Raw genomic sequence first — 19,974 nt, 5'->3', positions numbered from 1 at the left:
AGGGCTGGGGTTGTCAGCAGTGCTGAGTGGGGTCTCATAGGGCTGGGGTTGTCAGCAGTGCTGAGTGGGGTCTCATAGGGCTGGGGTTGTCAGCAGTGCTGAGTGGGCTGTCATGGGGCTGGCAGGAGCACCACTGTGTGCTGCTCACCCCGATCTGCCCCTGGGGCTGGGGGTGCACCGTTGTCTGAGGAGCATTTGAGAACATTTCACCCAAACCCACCACCCTGTAATGAACCAGTTCTGGGTGTCCTGTCTGCAAACAGGGAGCACCAAGAGCCCCCTCCCGAGTGAACACCCACCTTCAGCTGACGCCTGGCTTTCTCTATAAATACTTTCCAGCAGTTTTCCCTTGTATCCTGCAATCCAAGGTATTTCACTTCGGGTTTCATGGCATTGAAAATGTCTTCTAGTTCATCATCCTGGAAGAGCCCCGGCACCTCCCCAGACGCCAGGAAATCATTGATTAGGACCAGGAATGCTTCTTCAGCGACTTGGGAGTCTGTCATCAGGAGCACGGTGGGGACGTTCTTCACTGCCGCCTTCATGTACTGGGCAGCGAGGTCCAGCTGGGCAAGGGAGAGAAACCGATGTCCCCCCTTCAGCCCCTCCACAGTGGCTGGTGCAGCTCGGCACCCTTGGGCTGCCCTGGGAAGCCAGGATGGTGTCTTTGGGAAGAAGCCGGGTGCCTCCTGCCCTGCTCAGACAGGGTCATCTGCCAGGGCTGCCTGCACCACCTCTGCTCTCAGGAGCAGCTCCTGCCCGTCCCTGGGGGCAGGACCCACGGGTGCTCAGGAAGCACCTCTGAGCAGATGGCAGGGTGCAGCAAGGAGAGCAGAGCCATGCCCACCCGCCCAGGGGCCTGGAGGAAAGCTGCGCTCACCTTCAGGTCCTGGATGCTGTAGCCTTTCTTCAGCATGATCTGAAACACTTTCAGGTTGCTCATATAAGCTGCCAGCCGCGCCAGGCTCTGCTTTCCGCTGCCTCCAACCCCCACCAGTAGCGCGTTGCCCCAGGGAGACTCCAAGATCCGACTAATTCTGCAGATATGAGATGCTGCATCTTCAAAGAGCACCTGAAGAGACCAGGAGGGGAAAGCTCCGTGCTCTGAATTTCAGCTGGAAAAGCAGCAAACACCCCAAAGCGAACAAACCCAAGCAGGAGGACGCTGTGGGAGGCGCGAGCGCTGCCCCGGCACTCACCAGGTTCATGGCCGCGTTCACCTCGTTGTAGCTGTCCAGGGCTTCCCCCAGCAGCTTGTTGAGGGCAGGCCAGCTCGGCACCGGCAAGTACTTGGGATCCCCCATGCCCTGGGCGAAGTGGCAGAAGATGTTGGGCTTGGCGAACAACACGTCCTCGCCGAGGTTCTGGGAAAAGCGGTGCCCGCTGTGGGCCTCAGCCATGGGGCTCAGCCATGGGGCTCAGCTGTGGGGCTCAGCTGTGGGGCTCATCCCCACCGGGCTGGGGCCCTCGCTCATTTTCCAGCAAACTTACCTCAAAGTACTTCTTGCAGGTGTCCCCCAGCACCTTCCTGAAGGTTGCTTGATCCTTTTCGTCGACGAGCTTGTCTCTGTACACCCGCTCAGCTTCGTGCAGCCAGAGGCGCACCAGCTCCACGGGGCTTTTCAGGCATTCAGGGGTGGAGAACAACAAACCCTGACAGACACACGAGTGCCTCAGTCTTTGGGGGTTGTCTTACGGCTACTCGGAGCCGAGTTTAAAAGGTTGCCTTTGGGAACTTAGTACATTACAGGGATGTGGTGCACTGCAAGGACTCAGGATGCAGGGAAAGAATAAGGGTGAAAACGGAATACAGATGTGTTAGAGGAAAGAGCCCTCGCACTACCTGGAATATATTGGAGAGGTCCCGCAGGTTGAAGAGGTAGTGAAACTTGATGGCTGTTGGCAAGAAGGTGGAGGCGACTTTCTGGTGGAGGGCTGTGGGCAGGAACTGGGGGTGAGCGGCTGGCACAGGGCTCCCAGCGGGGCTCCCAGTGCTGGTGCCCTCCTGTCATGGTTTAAGCCCAGCCGGTAACTCAGAACCACGCAGCCACTTGCTCACTCCCCCCACCCCTTCTTCCTCCCCCTGCTCGCGGAGGGATGGGGAGGAGAATGGAACGAACGTAACTCCCACAGGTTGAGATAAGAGCAGCCCAGTAACTAAGGTAGGACACAAACCCACTGCTGCTACCTCCAATGATAATAATAATGATAAGGGAAATAACAAGGGAAGAGAATACAACCGCTCACCACCCGCAGACCGATACCCAGCTCGACCCGAGCAGTGATCTAACCCTTCCGGGTAACTGCCCCTGGTTTCTATACTGGGCATGATGTGCTGAGGTATGGAAAACCCCTTTGGCTAGTTTGGGTCAGGTGTCCTGTCTCTGCTGCCTCCCGGCTTCCCCTCCTCCCTGGCAGAGCATGAGGCTCACAAAGTCTTTGGTCAGAGTAAACATCACTGAGCAGCAACTGAAACCATCGGTGTTATCAGCGCTGTTCCCCGGCTGAAAGTCAAAACCACAGCACTGCACCAGCTACTGAGAAGGAGCAAAATGGCTGCTACTGCTGAGCCCAGGACACTGCCCCATTCCCCTGGGAGCGGCAGGGGCTCACCCAGTGCTGCTGTGACCAGCTGTGACTGCAGCTTCTGCACAGCCACAGGCATCTTCTGCAGGGCGAGGTGCTGTGCGAGGATGGTGCTGTACACGCTCAGCAGGGCCTCCTGGCCCGGAAAGCTCACGGCAAAGACGCAGAAGTGTCGCTGTGCCAGGGGCAAAACTTCAGGCAGGAGTTTTGCCCTGCATAGGTTGATGCAGGCTTCCTGCACCGTGATGTCCCCCATCCGACCCCATCCCATCCCATCTCACTCCACCTTGGTCCAGTTCCAGGACAGTGAACCCACTGGGACAAGCCCCCATCCCTGTGCATCCTGTGTACCTGCAGCCTGGAGTCGATGGTGAAGGACCCTGCAGTCGGGTTCATGCAGGCCACATACTGGCAGTTGTGTATGTCCTTCAGGGTCAGTTTGGTCCTGTCATACCTGCACAGGGACCAGCACTGTGAAATGCTTTCCCCAGAGATGGGTTTCTCCAGTTAGACTGTGCCCCACCAGCCCCATGAAGCCCCATCTGGGGGGATGTGGGAACAGGGATCCCCATTTCCCTGGTGCTCAGCAAAGCCTGGCACTGCTCTCGGCAATGCTACGTGGGGCCCTTCCTGCACCCCATAGCCAGACCTGGCCCCAAGCCTCTCCATGGCAGCTGGCACTTGCCACCTCTTCCCCCTTCTCAAGGGAGCCTTCTGCACTGCACCAGGCATTGCCAGGCACTGGGAACCCTGCCAGGGCTTCCCCGCCGGTGCTGGCAGCGCGGCTGCTTGCTTTGGGTGGGGTTTGGAGTCCCCAGCAGGGAGTTTTCCCATTCCCCTGCCAAAGCCTTCCCCGCAGCTCCAGGAATGAGCAGGCTGCGGCGGAACAGGAGGCTCAGCTCTGCAGCAGTGTGGTGCAGGAGGCAGCACAGGCAAGGCACAGCTGGGAGAGGTGCCAGCATGGCACGGGATTGCCAGGCGGAGGGTCACCAAGGTCCCATGGCAGGGGCCGCTGGCCAGATACCCACCAGTGCCCGTGGTCCATGTGCTGCCGGATGAGCGTGTGCGGTGCCACGGTGCCGTACTTGTCCACCTCCGGCATGTTCATATCGTCGATGAAGTAGATGAGCCGCTTGCTCCCGGGCGGGCCGTAGTTCCTCCCGGATTTCTTCTCCAGGGGCTTCTCAAGGACAGCTGCATTGGGAGGAGATGAGCAGTGGGGCAGTGCCATGGGGCACAGCCCGGAGCAGGGCCGTCTGCAGCTCGGGCTGGCCTTACCCTGCAGCATGGCTGAGGTGGTGTAGAAGTTAAAGGGCACAAACTGCACGAGGTATTCGTCTGTGCTGAGCGTCTCGAGCTTGTCCCGCATCAGGACTGACTTCCCCGTCCCTGCGTTGCCCACCAGCATCACTGGCTTTTTCTTCTCCATCAGCAGGTCCATGAAGAAGCGCAGGCGGATGGTCTCGGTGGTGTGCACCAGGGAGGCCTGGGGAAATGGCACCGTCAGTCCCCGGAGCTCACCTCTTGCTGCTGGAGTCGTTTGCAGGCGGGTGCTGCAGCCGTGCCTGGCTCTCCCAGCAGTGCCACCTGGTCTCACAGAAGATGCTTTCTCTGCACAAACCTGGTCCCTCTCTAAAGCAAAAGTCTCAGGTGCTTGGTTATTCTAAAGATTTTCTGAGCAAAACTAGGAGCTGTCAGAGTTATTAAAGCAGTGCAGCCCAGATCCTGAAACTGTTCCAGTGGCTTTGCTCAGCCATCGCAGGAACCAAATCCACCCCTGGCCCCCGGCCCTTTCCCTGACACAAGCCCCCTCCCTCAGGACAGCATTTCAAAACACACGTAAATAAAGTTGTAAAGCACATTTTTGCTTTCAGACAACAGTGATTAATTATCTCGTGAGAAGCCACAAAGCCAGAGGTTGACCTGAAATTAAAAAAGAGGAGTCGGAACTTGCAGCCCCGCTGAGGTTTCCATGGGGTGAAGCAGAACCATGGATGGGGTCGGCCTCGTGCCGAAGCCCATGGAGTAACAGACAAATAAACCACATAACCACAGAGAGCCTGTGGAGAATACCCACCTGCAAAGGCACATCGGGGTTGAGGTCGAATTCTGGCACTTTTTCAGACCAGAGTGTGAATCTCTTCGATTCCGGATCAATGAAGTAGTCAAAAATTGTCCCCTGAGAAGGAAACTTGATGGTTTTGAATTCGTTCAGCCACCACTTGCTGAACTCCAGGCGGTAATCCATGAGCTGGGAGGAACCAAATGGAGAACAACTCAGAAACTTCCTTTAGCATCTGCTGCTTTGGTATCGTACGGGGGGACGCAGCCGCGGGCAGGAGGCTCTGATGAGCAGGGATGCGCGGGCAGGCGCTGGGTACTTGGTCCTACAGCTGTACCTGGTCCTGGAACAGGGCCCCACCAAAGGCCCAGATACAGGCAAAGATGAAGTAGAGCTCATAGAGGTCCCGGGATGAGTCTGGCGGTACATTCTGTGGCGTCAGGAGGCACTCGAGCAGGAACAGCACCATCTGTATCAGCGTGACCTCAGGGATAGGGGTGATCGTCTTGAATCCAGTCTTGTGCTTCTCTAGGCACACTGGCAGGTACTTGTCAAAGAGGATTGTCAGACTGGCCTTCTCGGACTGCACTGTCCTCGTCTCGATCCAGCTGGTCACAATGCTGCCAGAGGGACAGGCAGGGCTGCAGGCAAGTGCACGGGAGCCAGCACCCTTCCCTTCCCTTCCCTTCCCTTCCCTTCCCTTCCCTTCCCTTCCCTTCCCTTCCCTTCCCTTCCATCCCATCCATCTCCCTCCCCGGGCTCACGGGCTCCAGCCCAGGTCAGCAGGGTTGATGTAGAGGATTCCTGCCCGGGACACGGTGGCCGGTGTGGCAGTCCGCAGGTGGCTGATCTCAAAGAGGAGCCGCATGGTGGGGTTGAGGGGGATGCGCTCGTTGCTGGCCAAGGTGAGAACCTGGGGAGCAGCCCATAATGGGGGCATGCCTTGATCTTGGGGCACAGGCATGAACACATCCGATCACCTTGAAGTAATGAGCAAGTAAAGCTCCTGGGGTGTGACGACACTGACCTTATTGTCATCCATGACTGTGTTCAGGGACTCAATCCACATGGGGTCAATATCTCCATCGAGGATGATCCACTTGGGCCCTTTATGTGTGATGTTGGCCAGGTCACGCATTGCTGTAGAAAACAGACCTGCCCCATAGAGAGACACATAAATTTGTTCTTTTGAGCAACGTTTGCTGGGGGGACACACAGGGCTGGGTGCTTCCCTGAACCATGTTCCTCCTCCCTCACACTCCACTAAAATGCCCCAAGAAAAGTTCTTCCCATTCCACCACCACATCCCAAAGTGTTAACAGAGACATGCTTTGTGAAGTGAATCATAAAGCTGCTGCAGGATGGCTTGTGCCGCTTCCCACGCGGGTAAGTGGCCGCTCACAGCACTGGTGTCTCACCGTCCTTCCACTGCCGCGTGGACGGGTGAATAATGCCGAACAGCTCATCGCAGGTCACAGCCTTGGGGTCGAGGTCCACGGTGACTGGCTTCAGCTTCATGTTTCTGTACGTCTTGTTGAGCGACCGCAGCACCTGCGCAGAGGAACCGTGCAGCCGTGGTGCTGGGCTCGGCACTTGCGGTGCTCGAGGGTCTGGTGTGGCCATGGGCACCGGCTGCGCTGCCATCCCTGACCCAGGCACAGCTGCTGGCTGCGGCTGGCAGAGGCATCTGAGAGGATGGGAGAGGCCATGGGATGTGCTTGACCAGGGGCAGGAGGGGACCCGTGTCCTCAGGGATGGTTTGGCAGCTACCTGGGACTTGCCGCAGCCGGCGTTGCCGATGACAAAGACGGAATGTCTCACTTGCAGCAGCTCCTCCAGCTGCACCACCTTCAGCACGAAGCTCTCCTCTGCCTGCAGCTTCAGCTCCAGCACAGACTGCTTAATGACCTGGGGGGGAGAGCAGGCATTGACCACAGGCACTGACCGCAGGCAGCCGCCATAGCCTCTGCAAGACCCCAGAGACCACCTGGCTTCCCCCAAATGTGCCCAGTGCACCTTCAGCCTCCGGACCCTGCCAGGGCTGGGGGGGCTCTGGGTTCACACCTTCTCAAGTTGGAGGTCCCGCTTCCTGGGAACATCCAGGGCTGGGAACAGGTCTCCAATCAGCCCCATGAAGACGGGCAAGTCGTCTGTCACGATCTTGGGGATGTTGAAGTCTCTTAAAGCTCTCATCAGAACTTGGTCCTCAGCAGAGTTCGGGTCCTCTCTCTTCAAGGAGCCTGCCACCACCAGCACAGACTTGATAGCCCGCAGTCCCCAGTCATAGTGGTCCTGTGACAGGCAGCAAAGTATCAGACTTTATCTGTGGTGAGGGAGAACTGCTTTAACCAACACTACTGAGGAACACCCTCTCTATCACCCCACCCCCAGCTTGTCCACAGTGTCCAGACAACTGGCCATGAAGAGAGCTTATTTACGGGACAAGCCCTAGCCTGGGCTTCTTTCCTGGAAGCATGTGTTTCTTGTGAATCACTTCTGCTGAGATGAATAATATCTGGATGCTCTCATCTTAACTGACTGTATTCTATTTGATTCTGGTTTTGGAATTCTTGATTTCTTCTGTAAGGCAGAAATATGCCAGATGATGCACCAGCGTGGAAGTGGAATTTACCCAGCCATAGGCCTGAGCTATGCAGAACATCAGCCAGCACATTACTACCAACAGTCTTACTACAATCCATCAGATTTGAAATTCAAGTGAGCTCTTTCATCTTCAAGAGCTGTGCAATACTGTGAAAATACCTGTTTAGACAGAAGCTCTTTGCAGAGTGCATACAGAGTAATGAACTTTCTTGCTAGGAGCTTCGCATCCATAAAACCTTCTGCAACAAGCATGATTTCACATATCAGCTCAAAATCGGGGACCACCATGGCACAGGGCCTGTGAAAGAGAGTGCTGGTTTGCGGGGCTGTGCATGGGCACCCACAACCCCTCATCCTCCCACAGCCAGCAAGAATTTGCACCTGAGTTGTCAATATAACTCGTTCCCTGCTATTAGCATCAGAGAGCTAGGCAGTGATTTACACTGGCTGGGGGCTCTGGGGGTCTCTTGTCCAGCTTTCTGCTCCAAGCAGAGTGTCACAACTGGATCAGGTCACCCTGAGCCTTCTGCAGTCACAGCTTGGGTTTCTCCAAGGGCAAAGATCCCACAGCACCCCTGGGCCACCCCTTCAGTGTTTAACCATCTCTTTTAACTGTTCTCAACTGGATTTGTAGCTCAAGGTGGCAGCTGGACACCTCAAGCATCCTGTCCCCAGGCTGAGCAGCCTCTGAGCACCCCAGGGCTCTGAGCAGGGGCTGTCCTGGGAAACAAGGTGTCCCCAGCACAAACACCCTTACCTGCACTAGCAGGGGCTGAGGTCATGTTATGGATGCAGCACACGAGTGTTGCTGCGGAGGTAAATGCTGCAGTTACTGCAGTCACACACAGACCCATCTACCTACAGTTACCTGAACAGAGCTTTTAAGTTTTCAGGAAGTTCTGTCCGTCCTGCATAGCCAGGGTTCATGGTGATGAAGAGCCCAACTGATGGGACCAGGCTGATCGTCTCTCCAAGGAAACTGAAGGTTTTCTTCTTGGCACGAATTGCATCTTGAATAGACTTCACCTGCCAGCAAGTAGAGGTGTCGGTGCTGGCAGCACCACAGGTCCCTGTGCTCACCCTCACCAGCCACCCTGGAAGGTGAGCCTGGAGGTCTGACATGCCATGAGCAGTGCTGGCGTGCACGGAGAGCACGTACCTGCACAGCGATCACGGACAACACCTCCACTGCAATGCGGTTGAACTCATCGAAGCAGCCCCAGGCGCCGGTCTGAGCCAGGCCTTTGTAGATATTGCCACAGGACTGCAGGGAGAGCACCAGAGATGCTTTACACAGAGACTGCAATACGGGGATTGGTTAAAACAGCTCAAGTCCTGGGAGCTGCTCTTGCTTTTGTGGTTAGTGCTGTGCCCTAGGGAAATGGCCCCCAGTGTTACAGCTCCCGAGGGTCCCCCGGGATTCCATGGACATGAGCTGGCTGAAGCTGTGGTGGGAATGAGTGACACAGGAAGGCACCAGGGGCTGCTGCTGGACCCACACGTGTTGTGGCAGGGATAGAGCAGCTTTAGGGCACTGGTGGTGGATGCTGCAGTCAGACACACGGGCTGCACTCTGCAGTGGTGCCTCCCGGCAGAGGGTCCCCCCCCATCTTGGTGGGCACCCCCTGACTCTCACCTCAGTGCCACCGTCCCTTTCCATACCTTGTAGTCCATCTGCTCGGAGCAGTTGAAGACGTAGACCATCATGCCCACAGCCCGGCCCAGGTCCTTGGTGGTCTCTGTCTTCCCGGTGCCTGCGGGCCCAGCGGGGGCTCCCCCCATGTAAAGGTGCAGGGACTGCGTGAGGGTGATGTAGCACCTGCGGCAGGCGGACACGAGGCTGAGTGGTGCCGGCAGCGCGCACGGCCCCGGCGCCACGGCGGGACCGGGGAGCCGAGCACCCACCTGTCCGTCAGCGGCGTGATGACCAGGCGCGGCGTGTTCCCCAGGTACTCGTACGAGTACTGGAGCTGCGCGTCGCAGATGTTGATGCAGCAGTGCTTCATCCCGCTGTCCCAGCGGTGCCGGAGCTGCGACTGCCACATGAACTCCTGCGCGCTCTCCACCTGCGGGGCAGCCGATCCCGACCCGCTGAGCTCCCGCACGCACACCAGGACCATTCCCACCCCTGTGCATGAGGAGAGGGTGCAGGCAGGTCCCAGTGCAGCGCTGGGGTGGGTGAGGATCATCCCTCCATGTGCCCGTGCACAGCCCCACGCTGAGGGTTACAGCGGGAACCGGCAAAGCTGCTCCTGGAGCTGGCTTTGCACGAGCCCCAGCGTGGTCTCGCCTGCCCCAGTCGTGCCTTCACCTTCCCAGCCCCCCCCATGCACCCTGACACCCCAGGTGTGCTTTACTCACACTATCGGGGTACTGAGAAAATATTGAGAAGTGATAAAATAACGGGGAATCCGTGCTCAGAGGTGCCAGGACACCAAGCAGTAAAAATACCCTCTTGTAATGAATACCTTTGCAAGGATCATTTTGGCCACAACATCCCTGGCATGGACGTCAATGGTGCAGATTGTCATGATCTTCATCCTGTCTCCAGGAGCGAGGTGTCCGATGAGTAGTGAAATCAGAGCATTTAGCTGACCAATCTGAGGAAGGGAAGATGATGAACAGGAAACTGATGTCATTATTTGCCCATCTCTCAGTGATGCCCTGGACCAGACCTCTCCTCTTCCAAGCAGAGAGGGGCTGCAGGACAGCTCCAGCGCAGGTCACCTCAGGCTGGCAGGAATGCCAACCTGCTTTTTGTTGTAATCCTTCATTGCGTTCTCATAGCCTTCCTCCAGCCTCGAAAAGGCCATGCCAACTTCTGTGGTCCACCAGATCTGGGTGCATGTCAGAGCAACCTGCAGCAAAGCACAGGGAGAAAATGTGGCCATCAAGGGAAACATCCCAGTCCCAGGAAGGCTGTGGGAGGGCAGCTCCCACCTGTGCGGGGTAGTCGAATGCCCACTGCTCCCGTGGCTTCTCCTCGTAGGTGACCATGGCCTCAAGGATGAGGGACCGCAGCGTGGAGCGCATGCTGGCCAGCACTCGGTTCAGCCAAACCTCCACCTAGAGGGTCACATCCACCAAACCCTGAGCGAGCGGCTCCCTTCCGGCCTGTGTGTGACCCCACACTGCGCCGCACAGCGAGCTTCTGCCTGCGCACCACGCCAGGCTCCTGGCAGACACCGGCACGGGCCTGCAGGACACTTCCCGTGGCAGTTTATGGGGTATGGGCTGAGGGGGGCCAACAGTGTGGGGAGAACCCCCTGTGACCACCTGAGGGGGCTGAGATGACTCCGATGCTGCTGCAGCGCTGTTAGCCCATAGTGCAGATCCCATTTCTGGGCTTTTGCATCTGAAAGGCTTCACAGCTGCATCTTGAACTGCTGTTAGTGCCCAGCAAGCACAGGGCTCATCCCCATCCCGAACCTGCGCACGCCTGCCCCTGTCCGCGCAGGCTCCGCGCGGCTCAGCTCACCTGCCCAGACAGGTTGCAGTGTGCATCAAAAGTCACGTACTCCTCATCCAGACTGAACATCCCCAGTGCAAGCTTCATGGGCTTTTTATCCACACCTTTCTTCAACTTCAGCTTGGCCAGGCTGTCAAACAACTTCGCGAGGTGACGGGACACCTGAGGACAGAGGCACGGCCGGTCAGGGACCCCCATCCTGCACAGAGCTGTGGTCACCGCCTTCCCGCATGGCTCTTGTGGTGCTGCATCCCCGAGAAGGAGGGTACCAGGGCTGGCGTCCTGCCCCTTAGGACTGAAAACTGCTGTAACAAGTGAGCACACAGGAGACACAGGACTTATCTCCACACTTTGCACACAACCCTTACTTCAACTGGCTCGTTCCCGTTAGATAAGATATCAAGCAGGTCTGCAGAGGAAATGAAGTAGAATCTGGGAAAAACCAGCCTTTTCGTCTCGAGGTATTCAGCCAAGGCCTTCTCACAGGCCACCAATCTAACAGAAAACAAGGAAATAGCCTGCAGTTAAGCCCTGGTGTGGTAGTTTTGGTAAGTACTTGTCATGTTGAGACAAACGCCACTTGGGAGAAATCAAACTCCTCCTTTGGCCTCTCTGTCATGCTTCACCAGGACAGTTCAAACCTCACCTCTTCTGCAACCCTTCCAGCTTCTCGTAGAGACCACTCTTGTTTGTAGCTTCAATCACATTGGGAGTTTTTACTGCATCAGCCATTAACTCCTGCAGGAAGAAAAATGCTTCAGCTCTACCCGAAGCAGCGACGAGCTCCCGGGCCCCAGGAACAGGCTTCGCACTTTGAAATCCTTATCAATGGCCTCAAAATGCTTCGAGTCCTCTGGCAGCTGGCTGCGGATGTCTTCGGAGCCAATGAAGATGCTTTCCAGGTGACTCCATGTCCTCTGTACCTCAAACCAGATGCTGATAATGGTGTCAGCGGTCGACAGCTTGTACTGCCAGGATGACACCTCCTGAAGGAAGAAGGCGAGGTACTTGGAGGTCATCAAGTTCTGCAGTTGCACTTGGTTGTCCTCCAGCGTCTCGATGAGGTCCTCATCCGCCTTGAGCAGCATGATGCCGGTCCTGGGGTGGGGCTCATGCTCAAACTCCATTGTTGCCCAGGTAGCGTCCAGGCTGCTCAGCACCTGCAGATGGGTGAGAAACGAGCTGGACTCTGTGGTGCCGAGTCCCAGGCCCTGTGGAGAGGCAGCGGCAGGAACGTCTCCTCCAGGGGATGAGCTCCATGGTACTGCCCTGTGTGTGGACTCCAGCCCCTGGAGCAGGAACACGAGTGCTGACAGCACAGAGCCACACCAGAGCAGGGATCTCAGCAATGCAGGGGAGGAGCTGAGCCCCAGTTACCTTCTCCATTCCTAACTCCTTTATGGCTTTGTCCACGATTCCATGAACCTCATCCTCAAAGTTGTGCAGGTTCAGCTGCAGCAGATCCGCAAGGGTTGTGTCCTCAGACATGGTGAAGTTCACCTGGAGCAGAACCAGCACCGCTGGGACATGGACTCCCCTTGGCAGGGGCAGCCCAGTTCTCACCCAAATGAGCTCATTGACGCTCAGGTTTAAGACCCTACACAAACATTTGCTTACGGACAGCATTTAAAAGCGATTGCATGCTTCCTGTGATGGGTGCAAATCCCAGGAGCCTCCCAGGCCAGGGGTTGGAGGCAGGGAGGGGTGGGAGTGTTCAGAGCACCTGGGTTGCCTGCATGAGCTCCTGCCAGTGCCGGTCCCTGATGGCCGGGTTCTGCAGCTCGTTCATGGCGCGCAGGGACGTTATCATGTTCTTCACACTGGTGTCCAGCCCTATGAATGCATCCCAGCTTCTCATCTCCTTATCCAAGCTCCTAATGTCTTTAGCAAACTTCTTACAGTCGATATCCATCTGCTCAACATCAATATCCTTCCACCTGGTGGCCTTCCAGTCGTCAATATAGGTGTTAACCTGAATTTGGGAATGCATGCTCCAGTTAGCAGAAGCGTTCCTGCCCAGCGCCCGTGCTCGGATGCACAGCCCCACCTCAGCAGACCTGCCCTACTGCTGTGACAACAGCCTGCTCTGTGTCTTGTCCCACCCCTGTGGCATGAGCCTCTCGGAGGAGCCGGCAGCACTCTGCTGTCAAGCCCTTGGCCTGAAGACACCGCTGGGCATCGTGCCCTGGTGCAGAGACCAGCACCAAGCCCAGGGCTCCCCGTGCCCATGCTCACTGAGACGGCTGCCGGCAGCCACCATCTGCATACACTGAGCAGCTCTTGATGGCCTCAGGAACTTCAAAACCATGAGGAGCAGCCCAGCGCACCCAGGACCCTGCTCTGCACATCCTCGTCTCCAGCCACCTCCTGCCCTCCCCGTGTGCTGGCTCTCAGGCTGTGGCACGTACCAGGGCGATCATGTCCCAGAGCTGCTTCAGCAGGCGCACCTCCCGCTGGCACGCTTTGAGCTGTTTGTACTCTGGGACCAACACTTCGAACAGCCCGGCTGACTCGGACAGGGCAGCCAAGTCACCCTCCATGGCGGCGATCAGCTTCCGTTGCTGGAAGGAGAAATAGAAAAGGTCTCAGCCAGGGTCAGCGTGACAGGGACGTGTCCCCTACCCTAGCAATGGCTCTGTCGCTGCTGCAGCATGGTGGGGATGGGAGGCTGCCGCAGAGCCGGACTGTCCCCATTGCCATGGAGCTGGAGCAGAGCCCCCGTGTATAGGTCTGGGGATGGCTGGGCAGTGCCAAAGGGGACAGCACCATTCCTGGTGTCCTCCCCTTCCTCACCGCGTTCAAGGCCACGTAGGGGTCTTGGTGAGTGAACAAGAAGGGGGCACCTTCCCGGAACTTCTCCTGGAGGATGCGCTGCTGGACCTGCACGGGAGGACGGGGCTCAGGGGGCAGCTGGGGGGGCAGCGGGGGCTTCCCCAGGCTGCTGAGCCCCAGGGCGGGCACCTCAAACTGCTGGCACTTCCTGTGGATGATGTTGGCCTCGTTGGCTTGCAGTGGGGCTGCCTTCTGCTTCACCCGCAGGCAGAGCTTCTTGGTGCTGTCCCACTGCTCGGGGAGCTCCTGCAGCCAACACAGCACGGGGTGGGCAGCCTGGTCCCCCGCAGCCAGCACCCAGCCCCACGCACCCCATGGGGCTCACTTGAAGCTGCAGGTGGACTTTCTCTGACATCTCCACTCCATAAGTGCTGAGCAGGGCAATCGCCTCCTTCAGTGGCTGAAACATGGTGTCAGTCGTTGCTTGCCTCTCCTTGACCCTCATCAGGTGCCCCATCACTGCCACCAGCCCGTCATAGTCTCCCTCCTCCAGAGGTTTACTCAAGCCGGTGTTGGCATCTTTGATGAACTCCTCCAGGTCCATGAGGCTGGAAGGAAGGTGCTGGTGCTCACTGGGCATCCCTGACAGGGCTCACAGCAGCCCCTGTGCCTGCCATGGGCTCGTTCTGCAGGGCACGGCCCCAGGGGATGCACCCATCACCTCTACCCGTCACCATGGGAGTGCCCAGCCCTTTCACCCACAGCTCCACGGCTCCAGCCCTGCCCTGGCACATGGTGGTGCCTTTGCCACAGCCCAGGCAGGCTCCGCTCACCGGGAGCACCCTGTCCCTATGCTGGAGCTCACCAAACCCCTACCTGTTGGTGACGTGGCCAATGAGGTGCTGCCGGAGCGCCAGGCCCCGGTCCTTGATGGTTTTCAGCAGCGCCTGCTTGAAGGGGCGGCAGTCACTCTGCAGCCACCCCCCAAATACCTTGGTGTTCGCAAACCCCAGCACCTCCTCGCACAGCATCTCGCACGTGTCAATCTGGGGACGAGAGCAGGTCACAGCCAGCGGCCAGCACCTCCCCGGCCACCCGGCACCGCCCCAGGCACCCGCCCCACACCTCCTCTTGAAAGTGCTTGAGGGACGGGGCCCCTTCAGGCGGGGGCTCCTCTGCCCACGTGTCCTTCTCCTCGGGGATGGGGGCACCGCCGAAGGTGAGGAAGCGCTGCAGGAACTCCTGGGGGTCCTCCAGCCACAGGTGGGCTTGCTCCTCGAACGTGACGCTGTACTCCTCGCCTTCTGACATGGCATTGACCACCAGCATCACCACCTCCTCCCGCATGCTGCTGAGCTCCGCATGCTCCTCCAGGGTGGTCTGCAGGGACGGGCAGAGCTCTCAGGGACCGGCTGCGGGGACCAGGCACCCTCAGCCACCTCCAGGTGCCGCCTGCCACGGACCAACCTTGTAGCTGAGCTTCCCCTGCAGCAGGCGGGGGATGCACACTGCGGCCACGTAGATATCGCTCAGCAAGCTCTCCGTGAGCTCCAAGAAGCTGTTTTCATCTCCCACCTCCAGCGAGGGCCGGTACTGCACCCTGCCGTCACGCAGCTCCATTTGCACCTCGAACAAAGGGGCCACGTTGGCCTGAAACAGGTCATCACCTCGTGTGGTGCTTCGCATCCCGCGCCACCCCATCCCCACGGTGGGGACAAGGGGGGGACACGGGCACCTCCGGCACCCGCTGCCCCCTGCACCAGAGCGTTTGGCCACTAAACAAGTGCCTGAAGCCACCACCAGGGGGCAGTGGCCACCCCGAGCAGGGGCGAACCTGGACCTACATCAGGGGCCATGTTGTGGAGCAGCAGCTGCAGGGACCTGCGGACAAATCTGAAGAGTCCGCCCAGCACGATTCCATCCACGTAACCCACATAGTCCAGCCACGTCTGTGCCGACACATCAGCCCTCAGCAGATTCGCATTCTCCTGCAAGCAGGGAAAACCAACTCATATTTGCCCATGAACACCGTGTATTTGCCCGTGAACACCCAGCAAACGTCGCCCGTGGCTGTCACACGGGTCCCACATCCTTCCCTTTCTCCCTGTTGTACAACACTAGAATGCAGACAAGACCTCACCCGAGAAGGCGGCAGACTCCTGGCTTCCACTGCAGCCTCGGCTCAGCACATAGCACAGACCCCAGCTCCGAGCCCGCTGCTCGCGGTTACAGAGCAGGGACCGTGCTGGGTTCAGAGCACCGCAGCGTCAGGCACGCTCCATGTTACACTGCCCCAGATGAAGCGTCCTGGGATGCGTCTCACCTCCAGCATCTCACGGATCTTTACGCCTGCGTCCTTCATGGCAGCGTAGCACTTGCTTAGGGTGCTTGCTCGCCCATCCAGGTCCAGGAGCGCAGTTTCCTTCTTGTCCTTCCTTTCGAACAAGGGATCTGCTGAGCACACCTGCAGGGAGAAGACAACAGAGCTGCTCCATGGTGCTGGGGAGGGGTAAATCCCTGCAGGAAGCTTCCCGGGAAGGCACCAGCAAAAGCTACCTCTATCAGCTGGGTGATATTTTCCACGTTTAACTTTGCCTTCTGGACCCTGCTCTGCAAGTCATACAAGACATCTCTCATCTGCTGGATGTACTCCAGGACGCCTGGGAGGAAAACACGCACACAGGATTGATGAGTTACACAGACCCCTCCAAAGTGGTGAACCATGGGGTGCACCAGGGCTCTTCTTCACAGCGGGGGAACACTGTCAGCCCCCTCCTCACCCATCCCCTGTTTTGGGGACCTGAGGGCAGGTGCTTGGCCAGAGGTGGGAAGGTGCCAGGGACCCCGCAGAGCACACGTGGTGAATCTCTGGCCCCGGGTTTGTACCTTCATGGTGCCAGAACAGGGTGCTCTCCGCGCAGGCGAGCTGCTCATCCACGGCCTCCAGCTCCCCCGCCACCAGCGGCAGCTCCACTGGCAGCAGCCTCAGCTTCACCTGCGGACCCAGCGCGGGTGAGCAGGGACTGCCCCGGTCCTGCTTCTGCCCCTGCTCCAGCATGGCCGTACCTGCCCCTGTGAGCCCCGGCCTCACAGAGGAACGGGCTCCCCCCATGCTGTGGAATGGCAGCAGCAGCTTGGCTCAGCGCTGGGGCCAGCCGGGACGTGGGGTGACGGTGACTGTTGCACCCCAACACCCCTCGGCTTCCAGGACCCATTTCATGAGTCTCCCCCCCGGCCCCCCTCAGCCCGGCCAGTGCTCAGCGCATGGAAAAGCAGCCGGGTCGTCCCCGCTTTGTGACCTGCCTCATTGTACCAGCCGGTGATAAGGTCCAGGTTGTCCACAAACTGTTGGAACATCTCATTTTGAGCAAAAAGGGTCTCAGCGCTGCTCGGGATATCCATCTCTTGGAAGTTCAGGTACTTCACCTCCCGCAGCATGGCCATGAGCTGCGAGACACGACGGCCAGAGAAAAGACTTGTGAGGAAAAGCCATCAGGGCCCGCTCTGAGCCCCATTGACTGACGCTCAGGGGAGGCACCGCCGGCACTGCCCGCGCAGCACCGACCTCTTTGCTGAAGTTCACGCTGAGGAGGGAAGATTCGCGGTCCCTCAGGATCAAGGGCTGCTCCAGGCTGAAGTGGCAGTCCCTTCCGGCCCCCTGCACCCACTCCATGTAGACCTGCTCACGGAAGCCTTGCAGCAGCCCCATCATCTCTTCGTACTTCTCGGACAGAAGCTTGGCTTCAGCACTGACCATCACCCTGCCAAGATCGTGATAAAGCAGCAGCCGCTGCAGGGGGAGGAGACGCACACAGGGCCAGACCCTGCCCCGTGTCCCTTCGTGACCCACACGTACGGGTGGTCAATGGAAAACAAGTCCTTGTACGGCCCCTCCAGCCGCTCCTGCAGCTCCAAAGCCCACTTGAGCTGCCCGGCCACCGGCGGCATGTTTTTATTGATGGCTGGGCCCGTCCCGCGCGGCAGCGGGGAGGAGATCTGGGTGTCATAGAGCACCTTCACCTCCTCCAGCTCGGCCTTAAACATCTCCAGCAGGGCTGAGTAGTGGGGGGACAGCTCAGCTTTTATCACAGGTCGCTCCAGCAGGTAGGAGAACATGTGCACCAACTGCGGGAGAAAGAGGCGCTGGCTTTGGCTCTCCAGAGCGTCCCAGAGCAGCCGCTGACACCCCGCGGTGCCCCCAGCGTGGTGCAGCATGCTGGGGCACAGGTACCTTCACAGCGGACATCAGGCAGCTGCAGTCATCGAAGCCTTGGCAGAAGATGGTGGCCAGCCGCCTGTCGATGTCCTCAATCTTCTTCTGGAACTCCGCAAAGTCTGTGTTCAATTGCTGCCAGGAGAGAGCACAGTGATTTAACCCGGTGAAGCCTCTGCGCTTCCTTCCAAGATCCTTCCTGAAGGATTTGCTGAACCTGGAGGGCTGGAGCCCCATGACCTGCCCGACGTGCTGCCATGGGGCAGGTTTAGCCCTTGCAGTGTGCTCTGCCAAGGGATTTTGTTTCATTTAGCAAAAGCTTAAACTCGGTACCAGCATCCACCCACCTCCTCTGTGGGATCCAAGGAGTCATATTTGCAATCAGAAAAAACCTTGATGATTTCAGCCACCTCGTTGTAGATCTGAAACACCTGAGTCCCGAGGATGTTTCCTTTCACTCCTCCCAGCTCTGCCTTCTCCAGCTTCAGGAACTCTATAGCTGTCTGGTACAGGTCCTGGCAAGCACAGGCCATCATCTCACCTGGCTCCTCTTGGTGGCCAGCCCCGGCTCCCCGTGCTGGGGGTGCGGGTGCAGGAGCTGCAGCACCGGTGCACAGCTGCGCCCTGAGAGCTCCCTGCTCCCAAGGAGCATCCTTCCCAGGGACGGGTGCTGTGCTGGGCTCGAAGCTGTGCTCCCAGCCACGCACCACTGCTGCTCCCCCTGCACCAGCGGCCCCAGCCCACCCCAGAGCTGCAGCAGTTTGCCCCGTGCTGCTCTCAGGGACCAATCACATTGTGCCCCATGTGCTGTGCGGTCACCTCGATCATCTTGAGCCTGTGCAGGAAGGATTCCATTCTCCTGAAGATGATGCTGGGGGGGAAGTCCCAGAGATGCGGGTCCTCCTGCGAGGGGACAGGAGCCATCAGCAACCAGACCTGGCATGGATGGGGCTGAGCAGAGCCGCACCATTCCCTGCACCCACCGGGAACAACGTGGGCACCAGGCTGGAGCAGTAAGTGTTATAGGACTGGAAGAGGTTCTCTATGATGGAGATGCTCAGTTTGATTGCCCCCAAGGTCTCTTCAGGTTCTCCTTGCAGCCCCCTCATCACGTCCTCGGGGCTCAGGAAGTTACGGGTCTAAGAGAGGCGGATGCAGTCAGGGGCTGTTAGCAGAGAGGAACGCAAAGGGCTCCTTCTGCCCCTGTCCACCCTCTGGGCTCTGGTGACGGCTGGTGACCCACGCGTGCCTCAAACCCACTCCAGCCCTGCGCTGGGCTTTTCTGGTTCCTTGACCGGGTGTCCCTACATCACCCGAGCTGGGGGCCCCACAACTGCCCGATGCCACCCCCCCCGCTACTGCCCCAGAGCTGGAGGAGGTGGCTCGGGGTGGGGGCTCTACCAGGTCGATGAGGAGGTTGCAGATCTCCTGCAGGATGACGACCACGCGTATGGGGGAGCTGTAGTGCAGGCAGCTGGCCCGGAGCAGGCGGACGGTGCACAGCGCCCGGTCCAGGTAGGGCTGCAGCTACGGGAGCGGAGCCCCGTTACTGCGGGGCCGTACTTGTGTAACGAGGGTCGGCAGAGCCGGGCTGGAGCCAGCCCGCAGCTGCCTCTACCGGGATGAGAAGGCAGTGCCTGGTTATTTTGCCACGTACAACTCACCTCAGAGTAATCCGCTTGCTCCATCTCTTCCAGCAGGATGCAGAGCGGTTGCAGGTGGAAGCTGATGTCCTTGGCTTCCTCCAGGCCTGGCCCAAGGGAGAAACCCAGGGCTGGGTGTGGGGAAGCCTCGATGGAGGGGCAGAGGCAGCTGCCCACCGTTGCCGGGGCACTTACCAGCACTGACGTCCTGGAACACGCTCTGCAGCGCTGGCCAGAAGCAGCTGTTGGCCTTTTCCAGTATCTCAGCCAGCACTGTCACCCGGGGAGAGAGCAGCTGGCAGGGAGAGGTGGCCGGCTCAGCACCAGCGCCCAGCACTGGGGAAGCAGCCGCCACCCACCCAGGCAGTACCTGGTCATTGATGCACTGCAGGTTCACTGTCCTAGTGTGCCAGAAATCGAACTCGGCCCTGGGCAGGGGGTGCAGCCCCTCCAGCAGTGGCTCTGCCGAGTCCTTGCTCAGGATGTCTCTGATCTGCTGGGACCACTCAATGACGATGGTCTCTGTGGCACGCAGCACCGAAACGTCCATGGACCCTGCCAGGCTGAAAGGGGATGGGGTCACTCTCCCACACTGGGACCAGCCCTGAGCCCCATGTGGTCTGCC

The 19,974-nt window shown here is 58.7% G+C and overlaps 1 protein-coding gene across 1 annotated transcript in view; it reads right to left on the bottom strand.

Moving 5' to 3' along the window:
- Positions 1–19,974, bottom strand: part of DNAH17 (dynein axonemal heavy chain 17) — a 33,195-nt gene that overhangs the window by 11,978 nt on the left and 1,243 nt on the right. Inside the window, exons 3-54 of the mRNA XM_065693634.1 lie at positions 19,720–19,912; positions 19,545–19,644; positions 19,371–19,456; positions 19,108–19,233; positions 18,690–18,845; positions 18,526–18,609; positions 18,054–18,221; positions 17,725–17,841; positions 17,350–17,618; positions 17,059–17,254; positions 16,797–16,940; positions 16,380–16,488; positions 16,050–16,153; positions 15,817–15,957; positions 15,338–15,481; positions 14,961–15,143; positions 14,619–14,873; positions 14,370–14,539; positions 13,879–14,101; positions 13,683–13,799; positions 13,515–13,601; positions 13,130–13,282; positions 12,445–12,693; positions 12,099–12,221; positions 11,534–11,881; positions 11,368–11,459; positions 11,090–11,216; positions 10,731–10,883; positions 10,193–10,318; positions 10,003–10,110; positions 9,721–9,852; positions 9,158–9,318; positions 8,915–9,071; positions 8,412–8,516; positions 8,121–8,278; positions 7,412–7,550; positions 6,713–6,940; positions 6,419–6,556; positions 6,067–6,199; positions 5,676–5,803; positions 5,413–5,561; positions 4,986–5,268; positions 4,664–4,837; positions 3,865–4,072; positions 3,615–3,780; positions 2,938–3,040; positions 2,614–2,761; positions 1,844–1,935; positions 1,492–1,653; positions 1,200–1,364; positions 881–1,072; positions 300–566 (exon numbers count right to left, since the gene is read on the bottom strand). Coding sequence (XP_065549706.1) covers positions 300–566; positions 881–1,072; positions 1,200–1,364; positions 1,492–1,653; positions 1,844–1,935; positions 2,614–2,761; positions 2,938–3,040; positions 3,615–3,780; positions 3,865–4,072; positions 4,664–4,837; positions 4,986–5,268; positions 5,413–5,561; positions 5,676–5,803; positions 6,067–6,199; positions 6,419–6,556; positions 6,713–6,940; positions 7,412–7,550; positions 8,121–8,278; positions 8,412–8,516; positions 8,915–9,071; positions 9,158–9,318; positions 9,721–9,852; positions 10,003–10,110; positions 10,193–10,318; positions 10,731–10,883; positions 11,090–11,216; positions 11,368–11,459; positions 11,534–11,881; positions 12,099–12,221; positions 12,445–12,693; positions 13,130–13,282; positions 13,515–13,601; positions 13,683–13,799; positions 13,879–14,101; positions 14,370–14,539; positions 14,619–14,873; positions 14,961–15,143; positions 15,338–15,481; positions 15,817–15,957; positions 16,050–16,153; positions 16,380–16,488; positions 16,797–16,940; positions 17,059–17,254; positions 17,350–17,618; positions 17,725–17,841; positions 18,054–18,221; positions 18,526–18,609; positions 18,690–18,845; positions 19,108–19,233; positions 19,371–19,456; positions 19,545–19,644; positions 19,720–19,912 — 8,239 coding nt within the window. The remainder of the gene's footprint in view (positions 1–299; positions 567–880; positions 1,073–1,199; positions 1,365–1,491; positions 1,654–1,843; positions 1,936–2,613; positions 2,762–2,937; positions 3,041–3,614; positions 3,781–3,864; positions 4,073–4,663; positions 4,838–4,985; positions 5,269–5,412; positions 5,562–5,675; positions 5,804–6,066; positions 6,200–6,418; positions 6,557–6,712; positions 6,941–7,411; positions 7,551–8,120; positions 8,279–8,411; positions 8,517–8,914; positions 9,072–9,157; positions 9,319–9,720; positions 9,853–10,002; positions 10,111–10,192; positions 10,319–10,730; positions 10,884–11,089; positions 11,217–11,367; positions 11,460–11,533; positions 11,882–12,098; positions 12,222–12,444; positions 12,694–13,129; positions 13,283–13,514; positions 13,602–13,682; positions 13,800–13,878; positions 14,102–14,369; positions 14,540–14,618; positions 14,874–14,960; positions 15,144–15,337; positions 15,482–15,816; positions 15,958–16,049; positions 16,154–16,379; positions 16,489–16,796; positions 16,941–17,058; positions 17,255–17,349; positions 17,619–17,724; positions 17,842–18,053; positions 18,222–18,525; positions 18,610–18,689; positions 18,846–19,107; positions 19,234–19,370; positions 19,457–19,544; positions 19,645–19,719; positions 19,913–19,974) is intronic.

The sequence above is a fragment of the Lathamus discolor genome, chromosome 13, assembly GCF_037157495.1.
Source record: "Lathamus discolor isolate bLatDis1 chromosome 13, bLatDis1.hap1, whole genome shotgun sequence".
NCBI classification, from domain to species: Eukaryota; Metazoa; Chordata; class Aves; order Psittaciformes; family Psittacidae; genus Lathamus; species Lathamus discolor.
Note: the sequence above shows the minus strand (reverse complement) of the source record. Positions and strands in the feature narration are given on the sequence as shown.